Raw genomic sequence first — 21,916 nt, forward strand, 5'->3', positions numbered from 1 at the left:
CCCCCCCCCCCCCCCCCCGACAATAACTCTCAACAAACATGAGCTACATCATGTTTCCCCCCAGTGGATTGAAAGCCTGGCGGCCCACCGGGCCTACGTTGCCCCCCCACCAGGCCTAAGCCATTGGTAGAAAAAAATGTGTATTTTTAATACAATTTTTAAAATTAGTTACAGATGGGGGGGCTTGGTTGGAAACTTTTAATGTAGTCATATTTTCAAATCTCCAGTTAGCTTTTAGTACTGACTTCATATAGAGCCCCATGGAATCTGTCTTATAGCTTTTTCAATTCTCAATTTTGCAATTCCGTTCATTATTCTGCTATCACAGAAACGATTACATGCTCTACATTAACTCTGCCATCAGTCTGTGACTGGCCCCAGGCGGGCCCCTAGTCATAAAAAGACACTTGTCACCAGACTAAATCACTTATCTGGGGAAACCCTAGTTGAGAGCTAGTTGACAGCTTCCCCTCGTGCCTGTGTTAGACTTCTTGCAGAGGGCCGCGGAGCTGCTGTGTGTCCCCGCTGAGGAGCTTCAGATGTGTTTGAGAGTGAGGACGTTGAAGGCGGGGAAGCAGAGCGTTCTCAAGCCCTGTTCCCAGGCGGAGTGCAGCATGAGGAGAGTCTGCCTGGCCAAGGCCATCTACGCCCAGTAAGACTGAGGATTTGATCCTAAAACAACAGCAATGTGATAATATTGTGTGAAAAAGCACAGGTCATGCAGGAACTTGTTGTTGCTCTTCGACCAAGACTGGGTTGTCGTCAAACACTCCTTTTCCACTAGGGCTGCATGGGGGGGGAATCACCAGACGCTTCCCGATACGGTATCATCACGATACTTATGTCACGATACGATATTATTGCGATTTTAAACATATTGCAATATTCTGCAATATATTTATAACCTTTTTCCAACTTTTAATTTTTCCCAATTTCAAATGATGTTCCTAAAAGGAAACTCTGTCAACATCTGTTTAATCTAAAAAAACATTCATTTTATGTTCATATCACTTCAATGTTATTGCTGCAAAATGGTATTGTCCTGCAGACAAACTGACCAACACATATATATTAATAGATCCATACATGGCGCTTGTGTACCGATACAGTATTGCTACGGAAAATGTTGCGATACTATTTTGTATTGATTTTTTTCCCCCACCCCTAGGGCTGCATAATATATCGTTTTTTTATCGTCCTTGCGATATCAACTGACGCAATAAACTTATCACGAACGTCTGTGACACATCGCGGAAGACACTTTTTTTCACTTTTTTTTGTTAGTTAAAAAAACCAAATCAGCAGAAAACTGCACTTTAAAAAGTTTTTTATTCTTTTTTGAGGTGCCATTTATATTCAATTCAATAATCAATATGTTTAATAAAAGAATGTTGGAAATTATTTCTTTTCATTTATTTTAGATTGAACAGGCAACTTGTATTTTAGCAGAGTACTGAAAGGCAGAACTGAGTACACTTCAATATCTGTTTATTTATCGCAAGTAATATTGTTATTGCAAATATTCAACCCAGTTATTGCATATTTTCTTCATATTGTGCAACCTTACTTTCCACGTAACACTCAAAAATGAAACCATCATGCCCTTTTGTTTACAATAAACAGTGATGAAGCTATGTCTGTTAATCACGCTTTTTTTTTTTTTCAACAGATTATTTGAGTGGCTGGTTACATTCATCAACAACAGCATATGTGCAGAAACATCCACATGGTGCAACTTCATAGGTTGAAGCATTGTTGTCTTTTACTTCATGGAATATGAATACATATCTATTTGTACATTTTTTTCCCCTCAGTTTCCTTTCATACGCTAACACCCAGTCCTCTCCGCTCTGTGATCTCCAGGAGTTCTGGACGTGTACGGGTTCGAGTGTTTCCAGATCAATAACCTGGAGCAGCTGTGCATCAACTACGCCAATGAGAAGCTGCAGCAGCACTTTGTGGCTCATTATCTCCGAGCTCAGCAGGTACAACACAACTTTCAGCTTTATTTCCCCGAAAGCAATTTGATCCGCAGCAGGCATCAATATCACATCAAGGACCATGGCAATTGTAAAATATTGACCACAGGGCGCCCAGATAGCTCAGCTGGTAGACCGGGCGCCCGTACGTAGAGGTGTACTACTCGACGCAGCGGGCCCCCCTTTCGGGTCTCCAGCTGTCCTGTCAATAAAGGCCTAAAAAAAATGTCCCAAACTACATTGACCACAGCAACAAATGCAGAACCATTCTACAGCACAAATGAAAACAAGGTACACCTGCCACAATGAACCAGAATTTTCTTTTTTTAAACATTAGAAACAGCACAGTAAATGAATACATGTTAAGTGCTGTACAAAGTCAAGTGAAAATTGAATAGAATAAATAATAAATAATCAATCCAAGCTATCTAACACAGATGCACATAAAAGCAAGCTCGTTAATGAAGCAAATGAATTAATGGCCACAGGAATAAAAGAAGCCCGGGCACGCTATGTTCTTATTCTGGACATTCTGAAATGGCGGCATAGGGCAAGACAGTGTTTGTTTTTTTTAGCAGTTGGGGCGGGTCTGCCTGAACAACAGATCAGACTCAATGACCTCTGAATAGTTCTACTTATTGTTAAATTGTGAGCGGGAGCCAACGGGGGCTGCGTTATGTCAGCAGGGTAATTTAGAGGCAGAGATTTTGCCATGGCGGGCCGCCACTACAAAACCAACATAGAAGAAACACCAGGAGAGACAAGATTTCTTAAAGAGTGGTTGTTGAGCCATGCAGGTGACCCGCTTACAATAAATTTCCTGCAGCTGGGCTTGCTGCACCCCGATCACCTTACCCTCCACTTTGACCAGCCAATGGGAGACTGCCATACCAAGCCACCATGCAAAATGGGAGGGACAGACTCCGTAAAACACTTGTAAAACAAAGTCATTAAAACATTGCATACCGTGGATGACTTCATTTTCTTAAAAAGAAAAACCTCTGCTGGACTTTTTTTATTTATTTATTCAATAGTTATCCGAGAAGAGCTCAGAGTAGAGCCGCTGCTCCTTCGCGTCGAAAGGAGCCAGTTGAGGTGGTTCGGGCATCTGGTGAGGATGCCTCCTGGGCGCCTCCCTAGGGAGGTGTTCCAGGCACGTCCAGCTGGGAGGAGGCCTCGGTGAAGACCCAGGACTAGGTGGAGAGATTATATCTCCAACCTGGCCTGGGAACGCCTCGGGATCCCCCAGTCGGAGCTGGTTGATGTGGCTCGGGAAAGGGAAGTTTAGGGTCCCCTACTGGAGCTGCTGCCCCCGCGACCCGATTCCGGATAAGCGGTCGAAGATGGATGGATGGATTTTTTACAAACGGCGTCGGTGTTGGGTTCAAAACATAATGTAATGTATGTATCAATAAAATAGTATTTATGAGAAGCAATCTCCGCATCCTTTTCCACATGTGTAACGCTGGGCTGGAGCCTATGAAAATCGATGATCCTTTACATCTATCAGTTTGCCATTTTCATGCACAGATCCCACGAGAGCCGCAGTTTTTCTCCTTGTTGTGTGGACGTGCAGGCCTCAGACAGTCAGGAGGCTTCTTCAGTCCTCATGAAGTCTCTGGTGATGGACAACAGAATTTTTTGTAATGTGAAGAAATGTATTTTGTACTTGAACCCTTCTCCCAGGAGGAATACGTGTCAGAGGGGTTGGAGTGGTCCTTCGTCAAATACCAAGACAACCAGAGCTGTCTGGATCTTCTAGAGGGAAGCCCCGTCAGTGTCTTTTCTCTACTTAATGAGGTACGCTGCTCATTTTCTTGCATTTTTCTACTGATTCAAAATAACTCGCATAACCCACACACTCAAAAGCAAACGCAACAGCACACATTTATAATGGCAAAAAACATTTTATACCGAAACTTGGACGATTCAATAACTTTTCTGACCCATTTGTTGTTACCCTCACCAAAATAAAATAGTGCCAACATGCAAATGTAAAGCAACAGAAGTCAGACTTTCTTTCTTCTTCCATATAAACATACATTTAATTTGACTCCATTAAATGTTTGCTTAAGTATTACTGTTTGTACGGTATACAAACTCAAGGCAATAGAAGACAAAGCTAACCATCTCTCTGATTTTCACCTCATAACGAGGGCAAAAACATACATCGACACACAATGTAAAATCAATCTGTACACCTGTCTCCAAAGAAGTGCTTCATCAAACATTTCTTCCCATTAGAGAGGATATTTATACCGAATTTCATTTAAAACATATTCTTTTGAAGGAAGTAGTACAACTTATGGATTTGTCTTTTTACAGTGGCATTTTTAATAGAGCGGCTCGGGATGTAACCGTTACCGGTGTAACGGTAGACCACGATAAAAATGACGATAACTATAACCGTTTTCATATCACATATCATTATTATCACGGTGGTGTGGAAACCGTGTGTTTATTCCTTCCCAGCTTCATCCGAGTCTCCTGAAGATGTCGAAAAATACCGCAATAATACCAAAAAACATGATCATTTTGGTCACTATAACCGTGATGTTACATTTTTATACAGGTACATCCCTACATACTAGTATTTATCTTCCAGGTCTTTTGACCCTTTGTTTCCATGCAGTCATTTTCTTGGTTAATCTGTACATTAATTTATCATTAAATGTATTCAGTTTTACATACCTGTCCTATAGGAGAGTCGTCTTAATCGAGCCTCGGACTCAAAGACGTTCAGGGTTCGTCTGGAGAAGGAGCTCGGGGATAATGCCAACATCAGCTGGGACAAGTTCAGCAAGGAGCCCCACTTCACCGTGGCCCATTACGCTGGCAAAGTCAACTACCAGCTGGAGGGCATGGTGGAGAAAAACAAGGTGTGGATAAAAAAACAAACCTTTTAAATGGTTTTCAGAAGGTTGACCCCCGGCATCCACTCATCTCCTGCTGGATTCTGTGTTTTAGGACCCCGTGCCACCAGAGCTTATTAACCTGCTGCAGAAGTCTGACAACCCCCTGCTTCACCAGATCTTCACCAACAGCGAAACTGAGAACCCAACTACCAAGGGGCTCAGTAAAGTCACTGTGGTCTCCAAGTTCAAGGTGGGAGACAACTAGGGCTGCACAATTTTATTGAAATTGCCATATGGACTAAGTACAATATCCAAACAGCGGGGGGGGGGTCTCTTTTATATAGACCTTAGTGGTCCCTAATACTGTATCTGAAGTCTCTTTTATATAGACCTTAGTGTCCTTAATACTGTATCTGAAGTCTCTTTTATATAGACCTTAGTGGTCCCCAATAACTGTCTATGAGTCTCTTTATATAGACCTTAGTGGTCCCCTAATACTGTATCTGAAGTCTCTTTTATATAGACCTTAGTGGTCCCCTAATACTGTATCTGAAGTCTCTTTTATTAGACTTAGTGGTCCCCTAATACTGTATCTGAAGTCTCTTTTTAATAGACCTTAGTGGTCCCCTAATACTGTATCTGAAGTCTCTTTTAATAGATCTTAGTGGTCCCTAATACTGTTCTGAAGTCTCTTATATAGGCCTTAGTGGTCCCCTAATACTGATCTGAGTCTCTTTTATATAGCCTTAGTGGTCCCCTAATACTGTATCGGAAGTCTCTTTTTAGAGACTTGTTGTCCCTAATACTGTATCTGAAGTCTCTTTCCCAAAATTCAGCTTTGGTGCAGAATTCCAGCCACTAGATCCAGTCCCACAATGAGCTTTCCTTAGTATGGGCCATTTCTGAGTCTGTAGCTTTTAAGAAGGAGAGAGAAACTTATTGCAATTTGATATTTTGCTCATATCGTGCAGCTCTAGAGCCAACAAAGACCTTTATCACCAGGGTTATTTTAGCGTGTTGATGCCTTAGAGTTCCTCCATGGCACTGATGATGTAAATGTCTGATCGTAGAACTCTCTGGAGAACCTGATGAGGATCCTCCACAGCACAACTCCTCATTACACCCGCTGCATCAAACCCAACCCGGACTGCAATCCGCTGAGCTTCAAAAAGGAGGAGGTAGATGTTCTCTTTTTCAGCAGAATCCCCAGCAGTACAACAAAGAGAGGCAACGCTTTTGTTTTTCACAAAAAGGGCTTTCCCTTTTTGAATAGTTATTTCCCATCTGCTGTCAGGTTATCATGCAGCTGAAGGCCTGTGGGATTGTGGAGACTATTCATATCAGTGCTGCTGGCTTTCCCATAAGGTGAAAATCTAAATTCTCTATCAACTCTTTATCTTAATGCACTGCTTTGTTTCTGTTGAATGTTGGTTAACTTGTCATTTCTGTTGTACAGAATTCCTTTCAAAGGCTTCATGCAACGCTACGGACTGATAGCAAAATATTCACAGTTCAAGTCGGGGAGTCATTGTGTTGGTAAGTTCAGTTTGTGAGGTCCATTTTGGCATGTTTACTGTGGACAAAGAGAGATTCTATTTCCTATGTTTGGGTCTGTTATTCACCCTTTCCTTCATTTACCCTCTTAGTATGTGATCCTCAGTTCTCTACTTTCCTGGGGACTTTTGTCCACTTGGTGTATACAAACAGGACTTTCTAACAAAATGTGCAACTTCTTATGAACTTTCCAGGTAAATGCATGCTCCTCTGTCTATCAGAGCTTGCTTCGCATGTTGTTTTCATGTTTCTTTACTCACTCAGTGTGTGCTTGAACTGCATTCATCTTAACACACTGCCCAGTCAACAACTATTGGATGGATAGCTGTCACAGACATTTGTTGTCCACAGAGGATGTATCTTACTGACTTTGGTGATGCCCTGACTTTTTCTGTCGAAATTATTTATTTGATTAAGCGTGCACCCCATATACTAAGGCTCTGTCCTTACCGCAACGGCCCCGGGTTCGAGTCCGACCCGCAGCCCTTCCAGTGCATGTCATTCCCCGTCTCTGTACCCGGTTTACGGCCTTCATCTGTTCGTTCAATTAAAAGCCAAAAAGCCCCCCAAATACTTTGGTTTATGACCCAATACCCGCAAAACTAATGACATTTCCATCAGCCTCAGCTGTACCTTGTGCTAATTAGCAAATTTTAGCATGCTAAATCACACTGAACTAAGATAATGAACATGGTGGGGCTGTGGAATTAATCAAAATTGAACCACGACTACGATTTTGGCTCCTAATGATCAAAAAACAAAGTAATCGAGAAAAACGATTATTTTGCAGATTACGTTTTGCAACTGAACTCTTATTTTGCCTTTTATTCCGAATTTAAAAGACAAAAAAAATCAAACAGTAAAAGTATGAAGGGAAATGTCACGGTTTAAGGTGTTTTCACTGTTAACTTGTAAAGTTTTTTTTTTTTTTTTTAGCTCAACACTCGCTGCTAAACATCAGCATGTTAACATTGCCATTAGCCTTTAACTCAAGTCCAGGCTCACAGTGCTGTAGACTCCAGGCTTGGGTTTTGTTGTGTGAACGTTGCAGTACGCTGCTCATTAATGCTGAATGCTGCCAAATATGATCAGTTTTGAAATGCTCATTGAATTCAGTGTAATCATTCAGTGTCTGTCGATTGGGATGGATTTCTCTGTCCTCAAACCCTGGTTTTACCTCACTGACTGACTGGCACACTGTTAGACAACACTATGTGTTTAACCCTCGTGTTGTCTTCCTGTCCAAATTGAAAATAGACACTTTTGTTGACGCTTTTTATCAATGTTTTTAAATTTTTCTTATCTTTTTGTCCCTTTTTTTTTTTCCAACACTTTTGACGCTTTTTGTTCAATGTTTGTCACTTTTTGGACGTTTAACACTACATTACACTAGCTTATTAACTTCAGTTTTACAGTTATTTTTTGGAATTTTTGGTCAATAAACCTCATTTATAGGAAATTATACCTTATGTTTGAGTTAGAAAAGCAGAAATTAGGAATTATGTAGACAAGAATTAAAGGAATGGATGTTGATGATAATCACAGACTGGAATATGTCAACTTTTACTCAATACTATTTCAAAACCACTTCAATTTGTTTTTCAAATGCTATAAAATTGAGTAAGACGAGCCAAAATTAATGAAAGTAGAGATTTGTACTTGTACTTGCCAAAAAGTGTGGAATCAATCATGTTATTTTGGGTAGTTAAAAAGAACATTGATATAGGAAAACGGGTCAGTTTGACCCGAGGACAACATGAAGACCACACAAGGGTTAATGTGAGTCTCTAGACCGCTGCATGCTGCTGTGTCCTTTCCTGAATTATGTGTCCAGGGCTTCACTCTAATTCCACTTCTTCTCTGTCTCAGATGTGGAGGCTGACAGCAACAATGGTCTACGGCAAGAGGCGGAGGAGCTCCTCAGGGTCGCGTTTGACCACTCGCACAAACTTGACAGTGAAGAACCCAACTCATGGGTGCACTGTGGAAGGACTAAAGTTTTTCTCACCCGATTGATGGTCAGTAACTATCCACATATGTAGGTACAGTATCCTCACTAGGGCTGCACAGTATATCTTTTTTTTTTAATCGTCATCGCCATATCAACTGACGCAGAAAGACTCTGAGATTTTTGTGTCAGTAGAAAACTAAAATGTAACTGTCATTCTTTTTTAGTGGTGACTAATATAATTATATTCAATTCAATGTTCAGTTTGTTCAACATTCGATTAAAAAAAAGAATGTTAGAAATGATTTCCTTTTTTTTTGTTGTAAAATTCAACAAGCAAAGTTGTATTTCAGAATACTGAAAGCAGCAGAAAAGCAGAACTGAGTACACTTCTGTTCCGTTTGTGTGTCACAAGTAATATCGTTATCGCGATATTTAACAACGTTAACGCATGTTTTCCTCTTACCGGGCAGCTGTACTCTTCACACATAACTTGTATGTATAACTTGGAATTCTGGGAAGTCATTTTGAAATGTAGTACGTATTTCTTTTCCTGCAAGATATGAGGAAGATATGCGATAATACGAATGAATATTGCGATAACAATATAACTAGCAATAAATAAACAATTATAAAAGTGTACTCAGTTGTGCTGCTTTCAGTATTCTGCTAAAATACAACAAGTTGCTTGGTGAATTTAAAACCAATCGACGGAAATCATTTATTTTATTGAACAAACTGATTATTGAATTGAACATTAAATGCACCACCAAAAAGAAGGACTGTTACGTTTTTAAAGTGCAGTTTTCTAACACAAAACAAGTGTGTTAGTGCCTTCTGCAATATTTGGCAGCCTATCGCGACGTGTTTGTTGCGCCAGTTGATATCATGATGACGATAAAAAATGAACTTTTTGGAGTACTGACCGGTTGTGTCTCCCAGCTGGATTTGCTGGAGGACCAGAGGAAGCAGATCCTGTCTCGGTGTGCCTTCTCCATTCAGTGCTGCTGGCAGCGGTACCGGCGCCGGCGCCGCCACGCCCGCCAGCGGTCCGCCACGCTCATCCAAGCAGGTACACTCCTAATGCCCCGGCCAGGGGCTACGTGGTGGGGTCAGTCCGGCTCTGGACTCACCTCCACTTAGTCTGTTTGCAGCTGACACCGTTTATCCTTTCAATGGCATCATAAGCTCTGTGTGTGTGTGTGTGTGTGTGTGTGTGTGTGTGTGTGTGTGTGTGTGTGTGTTGGTGTGTGTGTGTGTGTGTGTGGTGGTGTGTGTGTGTGGTGTGTGTGTGTGTGGTGTGGTATCACCACCACGATACGATTATTGTATTTTAAAATATTGTGCAATATATTCAATTCAACCTTTTTCCAACTTGCTACTTTTTCCAATTTCAAATGACGTCCCCAAAAAGGAAACTTTGTCAACATCTGTTTCATCTAAAAAGAAATATTTCTCCGTTTGTTCATATCACTTCAATTATATTGCTGCAAAATGGGACAAACCGACCAACACATATAATATATACATATAATAATAGATCCATACCTGACGTCGTTGTATTGATACAGTATTGCTACTGAAAATATCGAGATTATATGCTGTATTGATTTGTTTTGTTTTTTCCACCCCTACAGAATAGCTCATTTGATTAAATGTTAGGGGTGTTGTATCATACACTCAACTCACGATTATGATTTAAAGTTCACGATTTTTAGTTCACAATACACTTTTCTCACGATTTCTTTTATAGAAACAACATGTGTCCTCTCAAACGTGCAATGGAAATTGTATTTTATTTCAAACAACAAGTCAGTAAAAAAATGGATGATGAATGGATTAGGATTTTTAAAACCAGACATCAGAATAACTAAATGTATGGAACAAAATCTCATATAATAATAAACTTAGAACATGTACTGATGTCTGAAGTCAAGTGATACAATAGTCGAGGACTAAACCTCTATATATGGGCTCTATATTTATATATACTGTATATGGGATCGTTCCAGTCCTATTATATGTTGATGACAGTTTTTTGTTTTTTTTACTTTAAGTTTTCTATACAATTGTACATAGCATAACAGTGCAGCCATGTACATAAATACACAAATATACAGCACAATATATACATACACATAAATCTTCTACCCACCCCCCACCCTCCCCATGCATCCTCATAACCTAATAATAATCTGCACATCCTCATAACCTAATAATAATCTGCACATCCTCATAACCTAATAATAATCTGCACATCCTCATAACCTAATAATAATCTGCACATCCTCATAACCTAATGATAATCTGTACATCCTCATAACCTAATGATAATCTGCACATCCTCATAACCTAATATATCTGCACATCCTCATAACCTAATGATAATCTGTACATCCTCATAACCTAATGATAATCTGCACATCCTCATAACCAAAATAATCTCACATCCTCATAACTAATAAATCTGTCATCTCCTGACCTCAATAATAATCTTTACATCCTCATGACCTATAATACTGTACATCCTCTACCTATATATCTGTACATCCTCATGACCTAATGATAATCTGTACATCCTCATGACCTAAGATAATCTGTACATCCTCATGACCTATAATATATCTGTACATCCTCATAACCTAATGATAATCTGTACATCCTCATGACCTAATAATAATCTGTACATCCTCATACCCTAATGATAATCTGTACATCCTCATAACCTAATGATAATCTGTACATCCTCATAACCTAATGATAATCTGTACATCCTCATGACCTAATAATAATCTGTACATCCTCATACCCTAATGATAATCTGTACATCCTCATAACCTAATGATAATCTGTACATCCTCATAACCTAATGATAATCTGTACATCCTCATGACCTAATAATAATCTGTACATCCTCATAACCTAATGATAATCTGTACATCCTCATGACCTAATAATAATCTGTACATCCTCATAACCTAATATCTGTACATCCTCATGACCTAATAATCTCTACTCCTCATACCAATGATAATCTGTACATCCTCATGACCTAATAACATGTACATCCTCATACCCTAATGATAATCTGACATCTCAAACCTATGATACATCTGTACATCCTCATAACCTAATGATAATCTGTACATCCGCATGAACCTAATAATAATCTGTACATCCTCATACCCTAATGTAATCTGTACATCCTCATAACCTAATGATAATCTGTACATCCTCATAACCTAATGATAATCTGTATCCTCATGACCTAATAATATCTGTACATCCTCATAACCTAATGATAATCTGTACATCCTCATGACCTAATAAATAATCTTGTACATCCTCATAACCTAATGATAATCTGTACATCCTCATACCCTAATGATACTTGTACATCCTCATGACCTAATAATAATCTGTACACCTCATAACTTGATAATCTGTACATCCTCAAATAACCTAATGATAACCTGTACATCCTCATGACCAATATAATCTGTACATTCTCATAATTTAATATAATCTGCATAAAGTGCCATTTGAACTGAGTTATCCTACATGTTCCGCCCCCAGATAAAAAGGCAAGGTAGAATATTACCCTACCACAAACAAGATGATACAGAAGAAGCATCATTAAACTATTTAAACAGAATCATTAGTTATCCTCAGAGTCGGATTATTCCTCTTCCCAGTCTACCGAGAAACCTTATCAGAATAATCCATGAGAGACCCCCATTAGGGTAGAGTTCTCCCACGTTTCTCTGAGTATTCTATCTTTTCTAACTTTAAATGATACATGAGGTCTTAGCCACCCGGTGTGGGATGGGAGTTCGGCGTAAGTTGTAAATGTCACCACTGCGTGTAGGCGTTTTTTCTCATACTTTGAACATTTTTTTTCCCACAATGCACTGGTGGCAGAATGAATGGCTTGCTAATGGAGTGAATGTGTTTTCCGCCTGCTGCAGAGCTGCGGTCCTGGCTGGTCCGGAGGCGGGTCCAAGGTGGACAGAGCCGCTGCAGTTCATCCAGAATACCTGGGAAGCGCAGGTGAGATTTACCAAGAATACATATCATAATATATATCATATGTTGTGTTTGTTGCTCGTTCTCTATGGCTCAAAACTATCTCTATGCTCCAGTGCGAGCTGCATGAAATCTGATAAATATCTCAAGTGATGTGACTTGAGTCAGCGTCAGTTGGGGCTGAAGACTACAAATCTGAAAAGACACTCATCATTAACGTAACCGCCCCCTTTTTTTTTTCTTTTTTTTTTACTCACCAGCTGGGGGGGACGCTCTCAATGGGGGGCGAGAGCCGCCCCAGCCCACTTTTTTAAAGGCTTGGTTTCGGAAGTGTTTTCCCGTTCACATCTCCAGTGACGTTTCGTTAACTGTCTATAAAGAGTTTTAAGCCTGGACCCAAGCCAACCTACGAGATGACTCGTGACCCTAAAACATTTGATTTGGCACAAAAACATTTTGAAAGCGGCAAAAAAGGCAAAGGGACAAGACTTAGACACGACATAGACTCCAATGGTAGACGCTTCACTCTAGCTCTATGTTTCCATGTAACGAGTTCCACCAATCCACCAAAGAGATGTCGCTTGATGGCTAGGATTGTGGGTTACGTGTAGTTTTCTCCATAGATTGTGAATTAAACATGTTTTTTCTGAAAACAAGGTTTGATTTCGTTCGGACTTCGGCTTCTACAGGAGCAAAACCATTTGTTTCACAAGCTAGGACCCGTGTTCATTCCTCGTATGGTTTTGGACATTATGGCTGATAATCAATATCCTATGGGAAATCATTGGATTCCTACTTCCGGAAGCACGCGTGTTAGGTCTATACGCATTCAAATCTTTTGACGTTGAGTTGTATCATGGGTAACGTAGGGCAGTTTTATAGGGAGCAGAATGTGTGGAATGAAAGGATTCTGCTGCATTGATTTTTTATTTTTATATTTTTTTAGCTGAGTCTGAGGATGTTACAGGAGAGAATGCTTGATGACAAAATAGTCTTTTGGCCGACTGGTGCATTTCAGCAATAAATCGACGTGGAGTTATGATAATATGGAAATTAACTTTGGTTTTTGTGGCAGGCGCTGTTGAAATCCTGGCTGAGGCCGAACTGGATGATGCGAGGACTTCGTGGGGGCGGACCATGCGCCAGCATTGGACCCTGTATCAGGGAGCGTGGGCTTGGTGCAGCTCTCCTCCATCCAGGAGCCGGTCCCGTGCGGGGGTGGCCCATGGGCTGGCTCTGGTCCTCGGCCCCCTCCATCACCATGTCTCTGACAGCCAGGCTTCCAGAAGGTGATGTCTGTGATGGCGTCCCTCGCCTGCCCTCCGCGAGGAGGGGTATAGGTGGAGCCCAACCAGTACTCCCAGAACGGCCTCCATACGTCTCAACCAAGGTACGGGCACATGCACACAGGTTCTGTTAAATCTCCATAAGTTTTTATTATCTGATGATTTTTATGATTGGGTATTTGCAGGGGTGGAAGAAGTATTAAGGTCCTTTAGTACTAAGTACCACACTGTAAAAATCTCCGTTACAAACCAAGTCCGGCATTAAAATGTACTTAAGTTAAAGTATGTGAGAATTATCAGGAAAATGTACTTAAAGTGTTAAAGAAAAGTACTCAAGACCAAAAAATCCTCACATTTTAGAAACTGGAAACAAAAGCTTCATGAGACACCAACAATTGTGTTAACCCTCGTGTTGTCTTCCTGTCAGAATTGAAATCAACAAGTTTGTGACGCTTTTTCTCGATGGTTTTAACTTTTTCTTACGTTTTTGTCCTTTTTAAACGCTTTTGATGCTTTTTTTCCCATGTTTGTCTTTTTTGGCGTTTGTTAATTTTTACAGTTATTTTTGGAATTTAAGGTCAATTTATAGGAAAGTTATACTAACTTGCATTTGAAATTGCATTATTTAGACAAAATTAAAGGAAAGTATGTTGGATAATCACAGACTGGAATGTCAACTTTTACTCAATATTATTTCAAAACCACTTCAATATTTTTAATGTTTTAAATTCAATAAGACGCCCCGAAATCACACAAGAGCGTTGTGTGGATCAATTGTTTATTTTGTGAATTAAAAAGAACATTGATATAGAAAAACGGCCAATGTGACACCAAGGACACAGGAGGTTAAAAGCGTCAAGAAAAGCTTCGAAAAACCTTCTGTTTATCATTTCAGCTGGACTTGTAGGCGGTTATATTGTTGGGTATTTTTATAACTACATGTACTGCGTGTAGTGTGCAACTGTAATTCTTAATTTATAAGTCCTGAAGCTGTGAGATTAATGTTGTGGAGTAAAAAGTACAACATTGTCTCTGAGATGTAGTGGATAAGAAGTCCAAGCGGCATGAAAAGAACAGCTCATACCTCAACATTTGTACTGAAGCACAGTACTTGAGTAAATGTACTTCCATCCACCACTGGTCATGTGAGATTCTCTTTCCTCTTCTACCCAGAGGTCTGTAAAGCTGCACTATCGGCGATCTCCACTTCTCTACGCCGACAGGCAACCAGACACGAAGAGCGACGCCACAGGGTTTCAACGCCATCCTCCTGGAGAAAACTCTGTGAGAGATCCCCCCCCCCCCCCCCCCCCCCCACCACCACCCCAACATGCACACACTAAAGGCTGTTGTCATGGACACAGATTAAGGACAACCTGGCACACAGCTGGTAACATCTGCTCTTCGAATCCGACACGAGGGAACAAACCTGGTATTTTATGTCATTTGTTTAATGTGTTTTAAGGTTTTTTTCTAACTTTTTCTTTTTTTGTTTTTTTTTTAAAGAATGCCAAAGTTTATTTTACATCTCAATTGATTTTATACAACGGGCGAAACCCTCCCCTGCATAATATCTGAAGTCACCAGGAAGTCAGGTAACATAATGCACTGTCATGAACTGGATTACTTATCATGGATCATTTTAGTTGCATTCAGGGCTAGGACACAACAAAAAATTACCCTAATTCGAAACTCACAGTCCAGAGACCTGACCACTGACCTGCCACATCTGAGATATGAAATATAGACACCAATGAATGGGGGGGTAAGACAAACTCAAATTTTTACGAGTCTTTGCTGGAGAAGGACAACCTTATGGCTTTAAAAAGAGGACGCAGGTTTGTGTCCTTGCTGCCTCTTTGGAACGTCCGGCTATCCATCAAAGCCTGGACCTTTGCCGAGTGCCTTTTAGTTATTTATTGTAAGGGTAATTTATGTGTGATTTTATAGATATGTATTTTTGGTGTAAAAAACAGGGTCAGATGCATATGATTGCAGATGTATCACACATCCAGCATGGGGGGGGGGGGGGGGAATTAAGCAGTTTTGCACATTTTAAAGCACATATTGCACATTAAAACCACACACCACACACACACAGCAACAGAGCAACATGAACAAGCTGCACACTTATTAGGAAAACAGGGAATGGATGAACCCAGGTTTTAAAAGTGCTGCTATTGGTTGATAAAGGGCGTATAGGCATATGCTCATGAGATAGAGAACCATGCATAAGTGACTAAAAGAGGAATAAAAAAATCTCTTTTGGAAATTTATCTTATGCATCATTTAAAAATGGAAAGAATCCAATCATTAAGATCAATTTCCAAAAGATGATTTTTTTATTCTTTTTAGTCAACTAAGTCTGGGTTTCCTACTCATTTAGCAGCACTATGTGTAAAATGTTTGCCAAAACCACTTCCTGTATGAATTAGTGCCAAAGCATTGATGCAAGCACTGTAGAACATACCAAAGTCTTTTACACTAGTGTTTCATGTAGTAGCAACATCATCTTTTGCTGTATTGTTAAAAAAAGTATACATGTAACTTAAGATTGACTTTGTCATCCTAGCTTTGATCCACACTAACCTCTGTTGATTTTGCCTGTTAATAATTTTCTTCTTTTAACCTTTTCCAGCTATGGAGTTCACTGTAAGTCCCTCATTATGACCGTTTGTAATTTGAAATCTGTAATTTCGGTACCAAAGGATCAAGGTACAACTTTATTGGTATGTTTAAATGACTGTTTTGTTGAAATAAACATTATGGTTATAGAATGGTTTGTGCATGCGTGCTACAGTGACTTTTTTTACATAGACTGTAATGCCTTTACTATTGCTCAGCAATTTTGGTTTTGAACATTTCAGCGTTTATTTGAACATGATACTGCTGAAAGTCACGGCTTTGGACAAGAAGTTAGATCAAAAAAACTACAGTAACTACACAACCTGCTTATTCCAAGACTTTATACAAAAAATATAATAAAGTAATCTGAGAATACCAATGCAGGCACTATTTTACAAATCATCAGCTTTACTGGCTGTAAACGATTTTGCTTATTACGACAAGTTTCAAACATGCTGAAAACTCGACAAACAGAGGCTCCGCATGGCGCCTTCATCGCATCGGCTTTGTCTGTCTGCGCTGTCGATGGACGCGCAGTAACTGTCTCAGGTGGGGGTTGCACAGAAGGTCCCGGAGCTCTTTTGACTGACCTGCAGAGAAATGAGAAAACAGGAATTCTATATTCTAGTGAACTGATTCATGTGGTCTTAGTGTGTTTATGGAGGATATGGTGATGCTGCGGTGTGTGAAGAGCAGCCCAAAGGTACGGCGATTAATACCTAACAGCTGGAGCCTCTGCAGGGGCACTTTGTCAACAATGTCCTCCTCTTCGCAGAAGATCCTCGACAGTCCACGTCTCTGCAAAGACAGGAAAGCAAAAAGGTGTTTTCACACAGGGCATTGGAATTGTGAAGGTTGAACAGTGGTTTGTCAATCACTTCATCTCAGCCTGTCTTTGCTGTCACTAAAGTGGGATTAATGCTTCTGTGAGGGCTCTACGCAGAGCTTACGCCATGGCCTAAAGTAGTGGCCTGACGTTTCTACTGTGCGCTGGTGTCTGCTTCACTCTAACGTATCCCTTTACGAGCGTGCGAGAGAGTGACGGTGATTAGCTTAGAGCGGTACCTGTTCAGAGGCAGAGTGAGTGAACAACGCTGTGCTTTCTGACCATGTTTGGAAAGCTGTTGCAGGAAAAGTTAACCCTCTCCGTCTCCTTGATTTCTCGTTTATGGTAGAGGGAGACCCGGAAATGAGTCGGAGGAAACGCAACGCTACCAACCCACGGCTGAGCCGACCAATCACAGTCACTGTAGTTACAAATTTGAGACTATACGTACGTACAACCTACAGCGTTCATTGAACACGGACTAAATTGAGCTTTAATCTAAAGGGACAATATTCAAATTGACAACTTTGGAAGAAGAAATTTATTTTCCAATACAAGCTTCAGTACAATGTAGTGTATTTCAATCTCTGCTTTAACCCATCCTCAGCATTAGCAGCAGTGGACAGCCACATACAGCGTCCAGGGAACAACTTGGGGTTCAGTGTCTTGCTCAAGGACACTTTGACATGTGGCTCTCTAGCGCAGTGAAATGCACAGCTTGGTGAGATTAGGTTACAGTATATATGTACACTGGTTACTATCGTCTAAATCAGTACCTGTTCACAATTTTCATGATCTAAAGAGAATACACTCAAATATAATACAAGATGATAAGCACTGTTACATGAATTTAACTTTCTGATTTTTTTTTTATTACTTTCTCCAGTGTGCCCCACTTATTAGAATTATTTGATTTGCGCTCAGGCTGGCTGATATGGACACAATAAACACACCACAAAAATAGAATCACGGACTGATCAGAGAAATATCCCATACCGGTGTTGAAAGAATCCTTCACTTTAGGCCCAGTGGTTCATGCTCGCCGACAGGAAGGCAACTGTATGGCAACAAAGAATTTTGATTGTGGATGATGAGCAGCGCCCTTGTATTATTAATATGATCGCAGCTCGTCTAAACGGCACTAACTACATCTAAAACTGAGATCAACCTGTTTACCTTGATGCCTCTTGTAACAGCCAAGTGAACAACTGTAAGAGAACACACAATAATTATATAAAAAAAAGATATACAGTATATATCACATTTTGTTCTAAACATTGTTTTTAAACTAGTTGAAGCAAGTAGTTACAGTATAAATAAATATAGCTTTATAGGTTATTTTTATGGGTTATGTTTAAATATGATTATTCTAAAAAAGGGATTCCACATATAATAGTAAGTGTTTTCTTAGTTTCTAGAATTTTATGTAATGTGTATACTATATAACACATACATATATATCACACCACACATATATAACATGTATATACATATATATATACACACATACATATACACATATATATAAATATACACATATATACACAACATATATATATATAACACATATTGTGTTATACCACAGCTCAGTACCTATACATGCACTAATGAAGAGATGTCAGGTGGGGGGGGGGGGGGCTGCCATGGAAGGGCGCCCCGGGCAGTTGGGGGTTCGGTACCTGTCAAGAGCACCTAGCAGTATATCTAATTTAAAATACTTTAGTCCAAACGGGGACTGAACCGGCGACCCTCCGGTCCCCAACCTAACTCCTGAGCTACTGACTGAACTACTGCTCCCCAATCCCACTTAAAGACTTCCAGTGAGTTAAAAATACACATCAATCATACATAAAAAAAAGAAGACATAAGGTCATTATTGTTCTTCAGAGTAGCGGTCTATATGACTCAAAACGCAAATGGGTTTGTCCTACTAGGTTGCCGTCCCATGTGGTTGTGTTGTCTAAATTTGTTTTCCCGTGTAACTTAAGACATTACTTTAAGTCAGCGGCATGTCTGTAAATCTGCGCAAAATTCTCGATTCTGAATATTAGCTACAGGCGTCCCCCATGTGTTGAAATGAACCGTGTCATGTTCGCTAACGTACGGGAGTTAAAAGCACTGTAACTAGCTTTAATGTTCTCTAAGTAGATAGCTACTATTTGAACATTTTTATAGGCCTACTCTTTTAATTTAGGTTTTACAGACTTAATGTTACTGATGTACCACACAACAAACAATATTTGCTTTCCATTCTCGAATAACGTTCCGTTCTTACTTTAGCAAAACACACGGAAGCTAACGTTAAGGCTAGTTAAGCTAGCTAGCTAGCTTCGTAACGAGACTTAAAGTACTTACTACTTATTTGCAGGCTGGGCATCTGTATTTCGGTGTTGTTCGCTGCACACACTGCATATCTGCATCTGGCCATTAAGAAAAAATAATAACGAAGAAATTGGTCAATACCATAGACTGTATATAATATTACGTCTACGGTCAACATTACGCAGCAACTCCTTCATGTGTGAAACCACGACGAAACCCAGTGACATCGGTTCCGGTGGCGAAACACTTTCCTTCAAAATAAAAGCATATAACTTCGCCAATGGTTCAGCCAGTTAGCCGACACTAAATTAAACCCAAACACGGGTATGCATGGGAGCATCTGGTTCAGCTGAAGAACACCTGTTAAACGTTTCATTCATCATTGATTTATGTTTTTTTTTTCGATCACTGCAGTGTACTTTCGTAGATACAGATATTTCTTGTTCCCTTGCTAGTACTTACATCTGGTAACAGGAGATTTGGGAGTCTTAGGGTAAAGGTGGTTTCATCCGTTTCTACAATCAGGTCAAGTGACACCCCAAAATAGATATATCAGTGAAAATGATCAACAATTTCAAATGACAAAATGGATGGAATACATTCTTCTTTTAGGGAAACAAAACTGTAACAAACCTGCAATTAACAGAACAAAAACCAGTGTATATTATATGTGTAATATGTTATTCTTTTTTGATTACATTATAGTAATATAAATAGACAACTCCAAGCTGGTTTTAGTTAACATCATTTTTATGAAATAAAATATAATATCTTCTGCCCACTGCAAAATGACTCCATCTACCTGCATATGTTTATCATGCACACACCACTGACTATAGCCCAACACCAAACTATTGTTGCAAAGCTGGAAATTGAAAGCTGTCTCGTGACTGATTATGGACATGTGACCCGGTTCCCGTCGTCCATCTCTGGGTCAAGGGAGGACGGAGAACCTTGGCCATGGTCAGCATCACAAATCCAACTTCCTACTGTGTGGAAATAAGATGAAAGTATCCTCACAAATCACACCTGCAGATGTTTTTGTATTATTTAATACTCGGAGATTATTTTCTCAATCATGCCATAATGTGGACTATAACTAAATGTCAGAAAAATACTAAAAATATGTTTTTATTCACTATTTCCCCAAACCTATGTAGACAATTCCACTGGTTTTATTGGACCAACGCCAAAAAAACAACAATTCTCACTTTGAAAAGCTGCTGTTAATTGTTTCAGTTTTCAGATATTTTTGTTGTTGTTTTACGATGCTGTATGTTGACAATTAATCCAGTATATCGGAAAAAAAGTTTCGAGATCTGTCAATGTTGCACCTGTGAACAAATGGAGTCTTGTTGAATTTTATGATGATAAAACTAATAAAATAATAATAAAACAAAAACACGCCAAAAAAAGAAAAAGGTAATGCTTGATGCATGCCTCTACCTGATGATTTAACTGACATCATAGGTGGAAAACAAAGCCAACTCTAATTTTCAAGTTATAACTATAACTCCTGACTGTTACGTCGTTGCCTGAATATTATGGGAGTAATTTGCTATTAGTTATGTAAATACCCAGTAGGAGTCCTTATTTTCCATCACAAAGGCATGTTTGAATAAATCCTATTTCGAATCGAAATGACAGAGTGTTGGATACGGCTACTACTATTTTAGCTCACTCAGTAAGTGCGCTCGACCATGATGGTCTGAGTCCTGCAGCGGCACGGTTTCGATCCAGTCTGCGGCCTTTGTTTGTCGCCTCGTCCCCCATCTCTCCCTCTCTCTCTCTCTTTCCCCACTCACATCTGTTAACTATGTACCTAATAAGGGTATAAACCCTCCCCAAAAGAAGACACAGTTACCCGTAATATGGAGGAAAACCATCAAGCCGACGAGCTCTTGGTCTCCTGCGTTTCATTCGCTGTGTGGTATTTTCTGCGATCTTCCGCTCGTGCCAGGGGGGAATGCGGTTTGTGTTCAGCTCGATTCTCTCTTGGATCTCCCTTTGCCACAAGCTGACACGAGTATTCCAGCATATTATAATGTCATATTGATCGTAATGGCTTCCTCGAAAGAAAGGAATCTTTCCATGTCTGTGTCCATTTGGAGACGGACGCAGCCGAGTCTGAGCGCGAGTACACAGATAGTCACCAGCTGGTTTATGTCCATGGAGTCACGTGACTTTCCCCCGAATGGGCTAAATAGTTATGAACATATGCTTTCATATTGTGCTGGTTGTATTTTTATTTATTGTAGTTCGATCATGTTACTTCCTGTGTGGACCTTTAGTTTGTCCCCCATGTTCAAAGATTGAATGTTGTGTGGTGTTGTGTGTGGGTGTGTTGTGTTGCGTGTGTGTGTGTGTGTTTGTGTGTGGGGGTGAGGGGGGGCGGGGGGGGGGGGGGATGTTATAAACAACAAATTCAATCAATGTTGGACATTAAATGCCTGTAGCCTATGTTTAACCCTCTGTTTTGTCCTCGGGTCAAATTG

At 40.0% G+C, this 21,916-nt stretch overlaps 1 protein-coding gene and 1 long non-coding RNA gene across 2 annotated transcripts in view; one reads left to right on the plus strand and one right to left on the minus strand.

Moving 5' to 3' along the window:
* myo19 (myosin XIX) overlaps positions 1 to 21,916 on the plus strand; it is a 33,959-nt gene that overhangs the window by 7,273 nt on the left and 4,770 nt on the right. Inside the window, exons 11-21 of the mRNA XM_032533816.1 lie at positions 487 to 652; positions 1,670 to 1,743; positions 1,864 to 1,985; positions 3,666 to 3,779; positions 4,682 to 4,858; positions 4,947 to 5,084; positions 5,905 to 6,012; positions 6,129 to 6,199; positions 6,291 to 6,370; positions 8,258 to 8,406; positions 9,279 to 9,408. Of these exons, the coding sequence (XP_032389707.1) occupies positions 487 to 652; positions 1,670 to 1,743; positions 1,864 to 1,985; positions 3,666 to 3,779; positions 4,682 to 4,858; positions 4,947 to 5,084; positions 5,905 to 6,012; positions 6,129 to 6,199; positions 6,291 to 6,370; positions 8,258 to 8,406; positions 9,279 to 9,408 (1,329 nt within the window). The remainder of the gene's footprint in view (positions 1 to 486; positions 653 to 1,669; positions 1,744 to 1,863; positions 1,986 to 3,665; positions 3,780 to 4,681; positions 4,859 to 4,946; positions 5,085 to 5,904; positions 6,013 to 6,128; positions 6,200 to 6,290; positions 6,371 to 8,257; positions 8,407 to 9,278; positions 9,409 to 21,916) is intronic.
* LOC116700535 (uncharacterized) lies at positions 16,786 to 18,138 on the minus strand. Its single transcript, XR_004334677.1, has 3 exons — positions 18,096 to 18,138; positions 16,993 to 17,071; positions 16,786 to 16,863 (listed from the first exon to the last, which is right to left on the minus strand). It is a non-coding gene; the product is annotated as an uncharacterized LOC116700535 (long non-coding RNA).

Source organism: Etheostoma spectabile, chromosome 13 (assembly GCF_008692095.1).
Source record: "Etheostoma spectabile isolate EspeVRDwgs_2016 chromosome 13, UIUC_Espe_1.0, whole genome shotgun sequence".
Classification (NCBI taxonomy): Eukaryota; Metazoa; Chordata; class Actinopteri; order Perciformes; family Percidae; genus Etheostoma; species Etheostoma spectabile.